Here is a 14,028-nt window from a genome sequence, read left to right as displayed (position 1 = left end):
GAATTCCTTCTCAGGCATTTCCAAAGCCTGCCCATCTTCCAGTATGGAGTGTAGATCTACTTCCAGCTCATTTGCCTCAGTCACTTTATCTCGTTTCTGGACACGTGCAGATATGGTCACCTGCTTCAGTTTTTTGGGCATCTTCAGGGGTTATCTGTGGCCTTAATACTTAGATGGGTATGTATTTTGGTATTTTTATGCTTGCTGATTGCCTCCAGGTATATGTGATGAGGAAATGGGCTTCCCTTTTCACTCTTCTTCTTGAGAAATTTCAAAATATCACTGTTGGCCATTGTGATGTAACTTAGGATTTAATTTTCAGCCTATTTCCTTTTTTGTCTGCTTGTCCCACTCCACAATCCCCATTCAGGCCTTTTTTCTAGTTATAAACAGTTTAGGGCCGGCTATGGCTGTTTGGCTTTAAGTGGAAACTGTCTCTTTAAATTTTGTGGAGATCTGTACGCATGCGTAGTAGAACCCTACGAGGGTGGGGCTGGGCTGTCCAGTAGCTCAGGCACCCCTGTAGTCACCCGAATGGAGGTGTGCAGACAGCAAGGGACCAGTGAACAAATACCAAAAGAAAGAATGTCCACACCCGTATCTCCGAGGCTCTGTCAGGCGTCTGTGGCCGCTCCGCTCCTTCCCCCGCTTGTTCTCACCCAAGATGGCGGCTCCTGGAGCAGTTGAGCATCCCGAACCAGAAAGCAATGGATTTCTTGCTTCTGCCACAAACTCCCCCAGCCTTCTAAATATTCCTTCTAAATATTCCTTCAAATATTCCTTCTAAATATTCCTTCTAAATATTCCTTCAAACCTTCTAAATATTCCTTTATATGTGGTTCAGAGTTCTGGGACCATTCCCTGAGCCTGCTTGGTCCTGTATTCTGTGTTGTTGCCAGTGGAGCTCCTCCCTGCACTTCACCCGATCCGCCATCTTTTTTGTTCTTTGCCACATTCTTCTTCATAGAACCTGGCTTTCTTTTATAGGATTCTCTGTTCACCATACAGATTGAGTAAGTATGGTGAAAGAATCCAACCCTGGCACACACCTTTCTTGATTTTAAACCACACAGTGTGTCCTCATGTTCTGTTTGAATGTCTCTTGGTCTGTGTATAGGTTCCTTATGAGAACAATGAAGTGTACTGGAATACCTGTTGCCCATAATTTGTCATGGTCCACACAGTCGAAAGTCATTAAAGCACAGGTAAACATCTTTCTGGTATTCTCTGCTTTCCGCCAAGATCCATCTGTCTTCAGCAATGATGTTCCTCGTTCCATGTCCTCTTCTGAATCCTGCTGGAATTTCTGGCAGTTCTCTGTCCATGAACTGTTCCTATCGTTTTTGAATTTTTTTTCAGCAAAATTTAACTTGCACATGATAATAATATATCAGATTACTCTTTTTTTCCTCTTCTTTCTTCTAGTTGCGCTCTAATCATCCAGTCATTGAGGCTGGGTTCGAATCTCTTCTTGAGATGGTCTCTTAATTCAGTTGGGATGTAGTCCAAATCATATTTTGGGTCTTGTGGACTTATTTTATTTTTCTTCAGCTTCAGTGTGAACTTGCATATGAGCAATGATGGTCGTCTCTCCCAGTCTCCCCCTGGCCTTGTTTTGACTGACAACACTGAGCTTCTCCGCTGTCTCGTCCCCTAAGTGTAGTCCAGTTGGAGTCTGTGTATTCCATTGGGGGTGGCCGTGTGTATGGTGTTTGGGCCCCTCTCCTACCACCCAGCATCACTCCCTCGTGTGCCCTGCCAGCCTGGTACCACCACCTACCCCTGACTTCAAAGCTTCCCTTCCTCTGCTCACTTGGCACATTCACGCAGGTTGGGGTTTTTGCGTTTTAGTTCAGTTCTTGGTCTCTTGTGTTTTCTGATAGAACAGAGTCTAGAACATAGTAGGTACTGAATTGTTTGTTGTGGAAGCAAACCCTAACACTTGGATCTTACAAAAGCTGCAGTGGAGTCTGGAGAAGGAACCTGCTCCCGCCACTCGTCTTCCACTCCCTAGTTAGCAGCACTGCTCCTAGATGTTTCTCAGCAGGCCTGCAGAGCGCTTCTTCCACACCACTGCCCACAGCCATTTGTTTTTCAGACGCTCAGTGGCTAGCACAGCGTTCCCAGGAACATACAGCATCCTCGCTGTCCAAGTTTCATGTTCTCAGACAGGGGCCTTAAGAAGTGCCTTTGGCTTGGATAAGTGACAGCTAGCTGAGCCCTCTGCAGCGGCCTGACTCTGAGCGGGTCCTGCCCCTTCACTCGGTCCTCAGAGTTCTGGTTGTGTCTCCAGGAGGCCCCATAACAGCACAGCACAGCACGCTACCAAGCCCCCCAGGGAAGAGACAGCTGGTTGGGTGACTTACCCAAGTGGAACCAGTCTGTATGAGTGGCACTGGCTGTCCGATCCTGATTGTCCAACACCTTGATCAGTGGCCTCACCCTCCTGTGTCTGGTTGCTTTCAGGAGTGTCGGAATGCATCATCATGGGAATCCCAATGAACATTGGAACCGGCCTCTTCAAGCTGCTCCACAAGGCCAACAGGGACCCAGACCCTCCCAAGAGGCCTCTAATATTCGACACAAACGAGTTCCACATTCCCCTTGTCACATAGTCTGAAAAGACTGTACCCGATCTTGGTCCCCTTGCCCTGTCTGGAAGGAGGCTCGAGACCACCCACTGACTTGGAAAGCTTGTGCCCCTGGGACAGAGCCGCTGGCATCCTCAGGCTGTGCCCACAGCGAGGGCACCAGGAGTTCCCGGGAGCAGCTGCTCATCTGATCCACAGCAGTACACACCAGGGGCCCTGACCACCCCATGCTGCTGGGAGAACCGTGTGCTCACGTTTGTGTTGATAAGCAGTCAACACCTCTGGCCCACCTCTTGTCCTGAACTTGAACCAGCCCCCACCCCGGCCTGCCCGTTCCATCTGTTGACTCACGTGTGACCTGAGAGCTGACCCTGAGCCAGGACTAGGGTTGGAGTTCCGGTGTGCTCGAACCATGTCAATGTTGTTACTGTTATTTATTGCCTCAGTTTGAGGGACCTGGGGGTTTTGTTGTTACTTTGCTTTGGTTTTGGTTTTGAAATCAACAAACTGTAAAACGAGCACTGAAGCATTACTCAAAGAACTGGCTACACCAACAGTACTGTGTAGGATTGGTAACTAAGCCGAGCTCTCCGGAGGTCCAGGCTGCTCGCAATCGCTCTCCACAGATGGTCCGGCTCCTCATGGGGTGACGACCTGCAGTGGCCTCGTCCAAGTCTGGGGCCTGAAAGGACAACCTGCTTACTTGGAGCCTCTTGGGTTTATACACAAGAGTGAGGCAGATCCAGGCATCCTCTGGGGCCAGAGAATGCAAGGGCAGAGTTAGAACTGGGACCCCCCATGGGCCCTCCCGGGTGACCACAGGTACTTGCTTTATGGGGTAAGAGTGCCACCCAGACAGAGGAAGGGTGGAGCCTGGGGGCAGGGGCACCCTGGCAGTGACAGCAAGCTCCTTAAGGAGTGTCAGTCCCCTGACAATAGAAAGCCCACCCTGGACTGTGAGGAGGAAAGTGCAGGGTGGCCCAGGATGCCCCGCTTCATCTTGTGCGTACTTCTGCACAGCAGCCCTGCCTTCGCTGCGGGGAGCTCTGAGGGGGTCTGTGCAGCACACGAAGGAAACGTCAGTGGCTTGTCTTCTAGAGGGACAGTATGTTCTTTGTTCTGAGTTTGCTAGTTAGAGCTGGCACAGGGCCAGGGAGCAGAACTGCTGGTGGCTGTGGACCCGCCCAGAGCCCAGCCCCACTCATCTGGTGCTTCCTTCCTCCTATAGCAGTTTAGATAGGAGTGAGATGATTGTTTAAATGGAGACTGGACTCTTGAGGACATGGCACAGCTAAGTCCTTGGTGTGACCCTGTTGGGGTTAGCATTGGACTGCTAACCACAAGGTTAGTGGTTCAAACCCTCCGCCACTCCTCAGAAACCCTATGCAGAGTCGCTGTGAGTTGGGACCGATTTGACAGCTCTTCCCCACGATTTATCTAACTTTGCCAATCACTGAAAAAAATAGCTGCCTAAACCAAATAGTGTGGCTGATAAAGAAGTGGTCGTGTAAAAGGAAAGGTTGTGGAGGCTCACAGAATGCAGGCTGCTGCCTCTGACACTTGTAGAGACACAGCTGTGTGTGGTCACCAAGGTCTGAGTTCATGCTGCTAGGGTATGGACCATGTCCCTTGGTTTTTGGGTCTGCACTGGAAAGAATGCTTTCTCCACTGTACTGATGGGATTCTGGATTCAAACCCTTGACTTGAGTTACTTTTGACCAATGCTTACAAATTCCGTTAGAATTTGTTTCCCTGCACCCTGGAGGTTGGTCCTTGAACTTCTCTCCGGGCATCAGTGACAAGAGAAAAGGCCACTTGTCTTAGTGTTCTAAACTGCGTGGGCCTGGGCCTGCACAAACATCAGTTCCCATGGCTGCTTGAGTCTCACCAGCGCCACCACACGTGGAGCCTGCTCAGAGCCACTTGGCTGCCTTTCCAAAAGTTTGTCTAGGGAGTGTGGAGCGCAGGAGCCGGGAAGGAGATCCTGGCAGCAGGGTGGGACGGGCATGAGCTATCTGTGACTGTGACAGGTGCAGAGCCCGGTAGGTTCCATGGGGCCTGTGGTTAGCATCCCAGAAAGCACTGGGTCCTGAGGGGAGTGGTCTGCACAGCACTCGCTGCCAGTCAGCCCGCTCTGCCCCCACTGTGTGTCATCTCCCTAGGGCCTTGTCTACTCTGCACCACCAGATAGGAGTGTATTCTCCACGGAGTAGGGTCATTGAAGCTTACTCCCTGGCCTATTTGAAAGAAATAGGAAAACATACACTCATCCATTGTCTCATTGTCTCATCCATTAACACATGCCTATTTCCAGAGTCCTGGTGTGGCATTGTGGGTTAATGCACCAGACTGCGAAGTAGTTTGAATCGTAAGGTCGGCAGTTCAAGCTCATTAGTCACTCCTTGGAAACCCTATACAGGGTCGCCCTGTGAGCTGGCTGGTCCTTTGGCCTATTTACATCTTTTGTTTTAAGGGGATTAAAATAGCTGTTTGACTCAGTGACAGCCCCTGGCTTTATTTGGCACTTAGAGGTGGGGAGGGACACCCTGGTGTCTTTGAAGGTTTGTGCCAGCGTTAAATTCTGGTGTCTGGTTTCTAGTCCTGGCCTTCGCCGTGTGTACTCACATCGATTCATGTGTGATTGAACCTGACACTGTAATGATTCTTTTTCTTGCATTTTTTTCTGTCTCGTGATGGAGCTCCTACTTTCCTTCTGAAATTCAAAATCGGGAAACTTGCTGTACATACAACTAGCAGAGTGATTGGCAGGTGCGTAGGTGCATCCCAGGCCACAGGCCTCTGAGCTGGAGGTCAGCTGTGCATGCTCACCCATAACAGTGATGTGGAAATGATGGGAAGAGGATGGCCCCCAGTGATGGAGCCACATCAAACCCAGTGAAAGGCAAATAAATGTCTCCTAAACACAAGCTGTGCAGTACTTCCAGGCTGGGGTTAGGGCCTGCCTAGCTCAGCCAGTCTTCAACAAATACTGCTCAGAGGCACTGTTGGAGGTACTAAGAGTAAAGCACGGACTAAAACAAGCTAGTCAGTTACGTTAAGTGCCGTCGAATCGATTTCAACTCAGCGATCCTGTATATGGTTTTCAAGGAGCAACTGGTGAGTGAACCACCAGCCTTGCATTTCAAACCAACCTTGAGGTCAAGCACTTATCCTGTGGTGCCATACTAGGACTCCAATCAGATGTTAAGTGTGAGGAGTCAGTTCTGACCCATAGCGACCCTGTATAGGGTTTCCGAGGAGTGACTGGTGAGCTTGAACTACCAACCCTGTGGTTCAAACGACTTTGCAATCTGGCACATTAACCCATAGCGCCACATGTTGTTGTTGTTGTTAAGTGCCGTCGAGTCGGTTCCGACCCATAGCGACCCTGTACAGGGTTTCCGAGGGTGTAAATCCTTACGGGAGTAGAAAGCCTCATCTTTCTCCCGCGGAGCGGCTGGTAGTTTCGAACCACTGACCTTAAGGTTTGCAGCCCGATTCGTAACCACTACGCTACCAGAGCTCCACCCAGCAATCCCTTTACTTGTTGTATATCCACAAGAAATACGAACCAGAACACAAGTAGATGATATGCACACCAAAGTTTATGACAGCACCATTCACAATAGCAAAAAGATGGAGATAGCCTAACAGCCCATCAGTTGAAGAATGGATAAATTCTGATATATACACACAATGGAATACTATGAAGCCTTGAAGAATAACAATGAAACGGCAAAACACATCATAACATGGATGAACATTGAGGACATTATGCTTAGTCAATAACAAAAGGACAAATCAGAAATCGTTATTGTAAAAGCTTAAGGAAAGCTACCCATACTAAAAGGAACATTCTCTGATGGTTACCAGGGGTAGGAGGGAGGGGTGAGTAGTTCACTGGTTAGGGACTGGACACATGTTAACTCGGGTGATGGGGAGGGCAATACATAAGAAGATGGAGAGTGAAGATAGCAGAATGGGATAGAGAAGAATAGTGATTTATACACAACTTGGAACAGTGTTCTTTGATACAAGATTTGAGACATTCTGAGTGGGTAAAGGAAGGAGAAAATGTTTAGGTACTTGACTGTTAATGTGGACATTGGTTTCCCGTGCCTACTCAAAATAGAAATGAATATTGGGAACTATTACAGAAATTTTGTAAGCACATTTTCAGCCTACAACTGATTCGAGTAGCCAAAAGGGTAATTAGAAATAACACAGTTGCTCCTTGTTAAGCCTTTGTGGAGTCTGGAGCACTAGATGAATTCCTGAGCCCCACCCAGAATCTTCTGAGGTTGAACATTGTTATTTAAAAACATGCCAACCAACCCACAACAGCTAGGAGAACAGACGATTCTATTAAGAGATCAGCAGGAAAAAAAGCAAGAGTGTTTAGCTGTTAGAATATCAAGCAAGCTGTTTGCTTTGGAGGCATCAAGGCAATACAAGTCAGCCCACCAGAAAAACACCTTCTAAGACTGAAACTCAGAGGGAACCTGGGAGCAATCTAGTATGCTAACTGGTGACTACCTGGGTCTACTTTTGAGTGTAAGTGGGGGAAGTGCATCAATGAAGACATGGGCTGAACTTGGCCATGTTCTACTGACATCCGTTGACCTTGAGAAAGAAGAGGAAGGGTGTCTGGTCTGTAGTTTAGGAAGATGTGTGAACTCCCCAGCCCATGGAAACTGGAGCTGAAAGTGAAGCGGCCAGCTGGTCTGAACTGGGGGAAGGCGTGCTTGAACTCCCAAAATTGCAGTTAGTACTCATTTGACCTAGCTAGGATGGCTAGCTAACCAGAACTCAACCAAATGAAGTTAAAGATACTTGATATTGTGAGCCAGTATTGATGTTAAGTACCATTGAGTCAGTTCTGACCCATGGCAACCCTGTATAGGGTTTCCGAGGAGCTTCAACCATCGACCTTAAAGTCTGGCCCATTAACCCACAGCGCCACACTAGGACTCCATGAGCAAGTGTAAACTGCTATAATTTGATGAACCGGAACTTTTGCTTAAGGATGCAGTTGCTCAAATTTCCAACCTAAACTGAAGGATTCTTCACGACAAGGATCAAACTTGTTTCCTCAATGCACTGGGTTGATAGGAACGGGCGTATGATTGGTTGAGAGTAAAATTGATGATCTTGTCTGTTAACCACTTAATTCACAATAAAAAGTTTTTAAAAGACAATGGAATTTTTCCACAATGGAATACTGCTTGACCAGTAAAAGTAATGAAGTTAGTAAGACATTATGTTGAGTGAAATAAGTTAATCATGAACAGATACTGTGTAATCTCTTGTATAAAAAGTTAAGGAAAAAGCAAATGTGTAGAGACCAAAATTCATTAGTTAATATGAGACAGAGACAGGAGGACTAATGGTGAGGTTATTGGTGTTGGGGGCCCTGGAGTTGATTCTGACTCATAGCGACCCTACACACAACAGAACCCTACACACAACAGAACACTGCAGTCCTGCACCACCTTCACTGCTGCCACTGTGCCAATCCATCTCATTGACTGAAAAATCAAATTGGTTTAAGGGTAGGGCTCCACAGCCTATTAATGTAATCGTTGTAAGTCGTCACCCATAAAATGTTGATTTGGAAAAGTTGTGTGATAGATATATTCACAACAGCAAGGGAAAAGTTGCTTCTGAGGCCGCTTCTGTATAGCCCACACCTCAAGGGATTTGGTTCCTTGCTGTAGAAGTTTAGAGTCATGGTGTCATGGAACATCTGGGTAACTGGCCTAGTAATGTATTGAGAGCTCTGTTCTACCTCCTAATTCTTTGAGTAGAGCCTGAAGTCTTAAGAGCTTGCAAGCGGCCATCCAAAGCACCACAGAGGGTCTCGATATTCACCTGGGCCAGCAAAGAAAGAAGTAAAAGCAGCAAGAGGAGGATGGGGCATGCATGGCTAACTGCTTCCGTGAGCATAAAATGGGCGAAGGACTCAAATAGACATTTCATCAAAGAGAACATTCAAGTGGCCGCCAAACTATTGTCATGAGACCAGAAGGACTGGATGGTACCAGGCTACCATTACTGTGCATTTTAATCAAAGAATCCTGATTGAAAGGGGGAAAATGTAGAATGCAAAAATGCGAATTCTCAGGAACACTAGACTTTGTAGAGCCATGGAAGGGGGATGGATCTCTGAAACTTTACTCTGAGAGCCTCTTCAAACTAAAAATCAAAAATAGTCCCTGAAGTCTTGTTAAAACCAAACAGTTTAGTGTAACTAGTAAAAAAAAAAAATGTCTGCCTTGAGCATTATGCTCTTTTAAGAACTACACAGGATCAAAGTGACAACAGCAATTTGAAAGAGTGAGTAGACACAAGCCTTAGGGACAAGTGAGTTTATGTTAATGAAGGAACAACTCCAGAAAAGAGGGTGAATAATGTCCTGGAGAAATAGAGTAGCTTTCAGTCGCTCCTTGGAAACCCTATACAGGGTCCCTATGGGTCCAAAACAACTCGACAGCACTTGACAGAAACAACGGTTGCACAACTTGAAGAATGTCGTCACTGAATCGTACATGTAGAAACCGTTGAACTGGTGTATGTTCTACTGTGTAGATTTTCAACAACAAAACTAACTTTTACAAGGAAAAGCCTACAGAGCACAGTTCTACTCTGACACACATAGGATCGCCAAGGGTCGGAATTGACTTAACAGCAAGCCGTTGGTTTCTTTGATTAGTACACACTGAAAAGGCAGGTCAAGTCCAGCACAGCGTCCTCTGGAAGCATGTCTTCATCTCCTAGAGGAGTATCCGGGCGTCAGGGTTAGAATTATGCCCCTTTACCTTTAACTGTGTCACTACTGGACACATCCAGTGTTTGGGACTTTGGCTTATCACAATCACCTGAACTTTCTGTGAGATTTGAAATCAACCGGACTCTTCCCCAGATAGAAGTCTTTCAGGAGTCTAAGACGAGATCTAATTCAGTCTTCAGGAAGACATTGCTGGATAAGTGTGGTTCCTCAGATTGACGGCAAGTCCGCTGGCCCAGCAGAAATTGCCCTGGTATAGAACTGTAGGATAAACACTGGATTGCTAACCACAAGATCGGTGCTTCAAAGCCACCAGCCACTCCTCGGAAGCCCTATGCCAGGTCTCTATGAGTTGGAACCGACTCGATGGCACTTCACAACAACAAGGTATTGGCCAAGGAATCCTGGTCACTCTTGTGTGCTCTGTTAGGGCAGCTGCTTCCCTTCTGGGTCTCGGTTACCTAGTCTGTAAAATACCCAGGAAACTTCTTGCTGTGTCTGTGCGCCAAAGGGTGCTCTGAGGCTTGCGTGCTGCTAGACCTGTGAGAGGAGCCGGGCACTACTGATAGAGCCTCCCCTGGCTAACTTTCGGGGATTACCCTGAGACCTGGCACCAGCCCTGAGCCCAGGACTCCCTGCCCTGTGTGAGGGGGCTACAACCTAGCTCCCTTCCCTGATAGGTTTTAGTGCAACCCACCACGGAGCTTGTTTGTTTTGCTAGTTGTCTGTATCTCCAAGAGGCCTGGTTTCTTCATTGCTCTGTTCTATCCCCAACGCTTATCACCGATGCCGTGAACTCAACTCCATGGTGTCCCATGTGTGTCAGAGTAGAATTGTGCTCCACACGGTGTTCTGTGTGGAGCTTGAGGTGCTTGAAAAATGTTAGTTGAATAAATGAGTAAATGAATGAGTGAATTCTTTTTAAGTTCCTCTTAAAAGTTAGAAGCAGGTTGGAGTTCATTCCTTTGTTTGATTCCTCACAGATTCCTCTCATGCTGGCTCAGCCTTGAGGGTATCCTTGCCACAGGATCTATTTCCCCAAGGACTACACATCCTAACTGCAACTTGGCATCTTACTACCTCGCAAAGGGCCTACATGGGCCCCTCACAAGGCCAGACCCAGCGGGACTGGGCCATGACCACCCCGTCCCTGCCTCCTCCCACCTCTGCCTAGGAGCCCCGCGCCAAGGGCTTAGAGGCTGTACCACCATGGGTGATTTATTTAAGAGTTTCCAAATAATCGCTAAAGTGTCACCATGGCAACCTGAAGAGTTGCCATGGAGACTGGAGCAGGAAACGTCCCCATGGAGACCCCTGGGAAACTGTAGGAAATCATTACCAGGTGGACTGGGCTTGGGAAGGGAGAGCTGGACAAAGAAGGGAGTCCCCCAGTTGTATGTGCTGGCACAAGGAGGGGGTTGGAAGGAGCAAAGTAGGAGAAAACAGCTTAGAAAGGCAAAGGAGCAGATCTCCACCACCTAGGGAACCACATGGTAACTGATATGCATGGACTATGTATGAGAAGAAAGAGGAACTGGGGATAGTGCCCCCCACCCTGCCCCAGGGAAGAGAGGTGGTGGGGACAGGTGTGTTCTTCACTGCCCCTCCTTTGTACTGTTGGAATTTCTTTTCTCATAACTATATAAGACGAATTATTTTAAAATTTACAGTAAGGTCATTTCCTGAGCTTTTACTACGCCATTCTCCAATAACCCCATGTGGCAGACATTATCCCCATTCTACAGATGAGCAAACTGAGATTCAGAAAGGCTCAGAAACTCTCCTGAGACTTAACACCTCGTAGACACCCTTCAAGCCTAGAGCTGACTCAGTCCTGTGGCTCAACTTTCAGTGAAACAATAGTTTGATAACGGTGAACAAAAACCACCAGGGATGTTGTTAAGTGCCATCAAGTCGGTGCCGACTCATAGCCACCCTGTATAGGGTTTCTGAGGATTGGCTGGTGAGTTTAAACCACCGACCTTGAGGTCTAGTGCTTTATCCCACAGCGTAAACAACCGTATGCATTCAAAAGGGCAGTATTGGCCCAAGGGTAAAGTTCTGAAGGCGGGAATGGGTCGAAAGTAGGATGAAGAGAAATGGTAAACACAGTGTGGATGGAAGTGGGTTAGTTACAGTGCCATTAGCGGGTATTGCAGTCAAGGTCATGAAACAAAATATGAATTGTTGAATGAAAAATCAATTTGCTCTGGAAACTTTCACCCAAATCACAGTAAAAAAAAAAAAAAACAAAAGAAAAAGGGCTCAGAAATGACCCCACAGTCCCACAGATTGTTGGAAATCAATCCAGGGCTCTGGGCTTCCTGCAGTCTCAGATCCACTACCCCTCTGAGAGCTGGTAGGCCCTTGTTTCCTCACCTGTGGAATCGTGTGGCAGTTTAGGCTGGAAGAAGACACAGGTTCCCCCAGTCTGACATCCCATCCCGTGACTGTCTTTTGAGAAGAGTCTGAAATCTGCTGTATCACCCCAGTTCTAACTTGTCCTCTCTCTTACCGCTCCCTAATACCCACCCACAGCCTTGGGCTTTCTGGCTTAAAGAAAACCCTTAAGGAACTCAGAATGTTAAGCTAGAGAGGCTTTTGGAGAGCCTCGCCACCTCTTCACACCCACTAAAGCAGTTGCTGGGAGTCACTTCCGACTCCTGGACTCTGGTGAACCAAAGTCAATCACTAACCCTTTCTCCCAAGGTACCTCTGGGCGGAATCGAACTGCCAACATCTTGGTTCTAACAGCCAGCATGTTAACCCTTTCCACCATTCCAAAACTCCTCACACATTAACCAAAAAGCAACCCACAAACTCACAGCAACCATATATGTAGGGTTTCTGAGACTGTGAATCTTTATGGGGGCAGAAAGCCTTATCTTTTTTTCCTGAAAGCGGCTGGTGAGTTTGAACCGTGGACTGTATGTTATTTTATTTTATTTAAACTTCTTATTGTGAATTGAGTGAAGGTTTACAGAGTAGAGCATCAATTTTACATCCAACAAATCATGTATTGCTTCATTGCATGGTTGCAATCCCTCCATGCACCAACAGCATTTACTCCCTTTAACTATTGCATTCGTCTCTGTGTCTCCTGCTACCTTCGTCTTTCCTCTGCTAATCTGCCTTTTGTATATTACCTGCCCTGTAACCCATGTTAACATATGTCTACCCATTCATAATTTTCACTCTCCCCCCCCCCGCCTACCCCCAACCATCATAGATTGGTTGGTTCTTTTATCAAGAAAACCTTTCTTTAGCTTTTTATAGCATTGTTTTCATACAGCCTTTTGTCCTTTTGTGATTGACTAATTTCACTCAGCTCAACTGTGTTGTGAGATGTTTCACAGATTCATTGTTATTCTTCAATATTTTGTAGTATTCTATTATGTGTAGGTACTAAAGTTTGTTACGCCATTCTCCTGTTGATGGGCATTTTGGCTGTCTCCATCTTTTTGATAAGTCTCTATACAGTATATTGAAAGATCCTGTTTTCTTTTTCATTCTGCTCTTCATGTAAATTTGTCCAAAATATAGTGCCTGCTCAAAGGATGTAGACAACAGTGGCAAAAAAGAGCTTTGATTTTTGAATGAGATGCCAGTGATTTCCCAAACTTGCTTAACTCTAAAAATCCCCCTGAAGCACTTGTTAAAAATACCGTTTCCCAGCTTCAGCCCAAGCCTAGTGAATCCGGATCACTAGGAGAGGGGATGTGGGGATCAAGTGCCTAGCACGCAGCCTACCAGTTCTTCAAAGCCACAGAGGGACACTCACACTGCATCTTGTCCCTCCCGCATCTGGACAGTTCCCCAGGACCATCCTCCAACCCTCTTTCACCACCATGTTTCTTTCATCTTCTGAAATACACAAGCTTCCCAGGGTAGGGCTGGAATACCACCCACAGTTAGGGCACGTTAGGGCACGTGAGGACACAGGAATGGTGTCTGAAGTTAAAAGTGAGGCATCGGTTGGAAAGAAAGAGGACCTTGAGTCTTGAAATGGGATCACATAGCCGTCTTACCTCCATCTGATGAGATTAACCCAGTTGTGCCTGATGACATCTCACCAGGGCACTGTCTAGGACATTACCTTGCAGGTCATTGAAAAATGTACCCAGCAACCACCTCCACTTCCGTTTTTGCCTCTAGACCTGTAACTAGATTTAAGTCTCAGTGAGCCCCATATGGTGAAGTACAAATTGTGACCTAGGAAGATAATTTTTGTTATTATGTGCCGTGGAGTTGCTTCCGACTCATAGTGACCCTGTACAGGCTATCTGAGTCTGTAATTCTTTGTTGTTGTTGTTGTTAGGTGCCATCGAGGTGACTCATAGCAACCCTATGCACAGTAGAGGGAAACACTGCCCGATCCTGGGCCAACCTCACTACTGTTGCCATGCTTGAGTTCATCGATGCTGCCACTTGGCCAATCCATCTTGTTGGGGGTCTTCCTCTTTTTGTCTGACCCTCCACCTTACCAAACATAATATCCTTCTCCAGCGACTGGTCCCTCCTGACAATCTGTCCGAAGTATGAGAGACTTAAGTTTGACTATCCTGGCCTCCAAGGAGCACTCTGGCTGCACTTCTTCCAAAACGGATCTATTGGTTCTTTCGGCAGCCCATAACACTTTCAATATTCTCC

General features: G+C 46.9%; 1 protein-coding gene and 1 pseudogene across 1 annotated transcript in view; both read left to right on the top strand.

Moving 5' to 3' along the window:
• POLR3A (polymerase (RNA) III (DNA directed) polypeptide A, 155kDa) overlaps positions 1-2,615 on the top strand; it is a 69,409-nt gene extending 66,794 nt beyond the window's left edge. The window contains exon 31 of the mRNA XM_006837436.1: positions 2,467-2,615. Coding sequence (XP_006837499.1) covers positions 2,467-2,615 — 149 coding nt within the window. The remainder of the gene's footprint in view (positions 1-2,466) is intronic.
• Positions 2,616-3,576: 961 nt separating this feature from the next.
• The window catches only part of LOC102842054, a 27,801-nt pseudogene continuing 17,349 nt past the window's right edge, over positions 3,577-14,028 (top strand).

This window comes from Chrysochloris asiatica, unplaced genomic scaffold (assembly GCF_000296735.1).
Source record: "Chrysochloris asiatica unplaced genomic scaffold, ChrAsi1.0 scaffold00020, whole genome shotgun sequence".
NCBI classification, from domain to species: Eukaryota; Metazoa; Chordata; class Mammalia; order Afrosoricida; family Chrysochloridae; genus Chrysochloris; species Chrysochloris asiatica.
The sequence above is the reverse complement of the archived record's forward strand: the minus strand, read 5'-3'. Positions and strand labels throughout refer to the sequence as shown.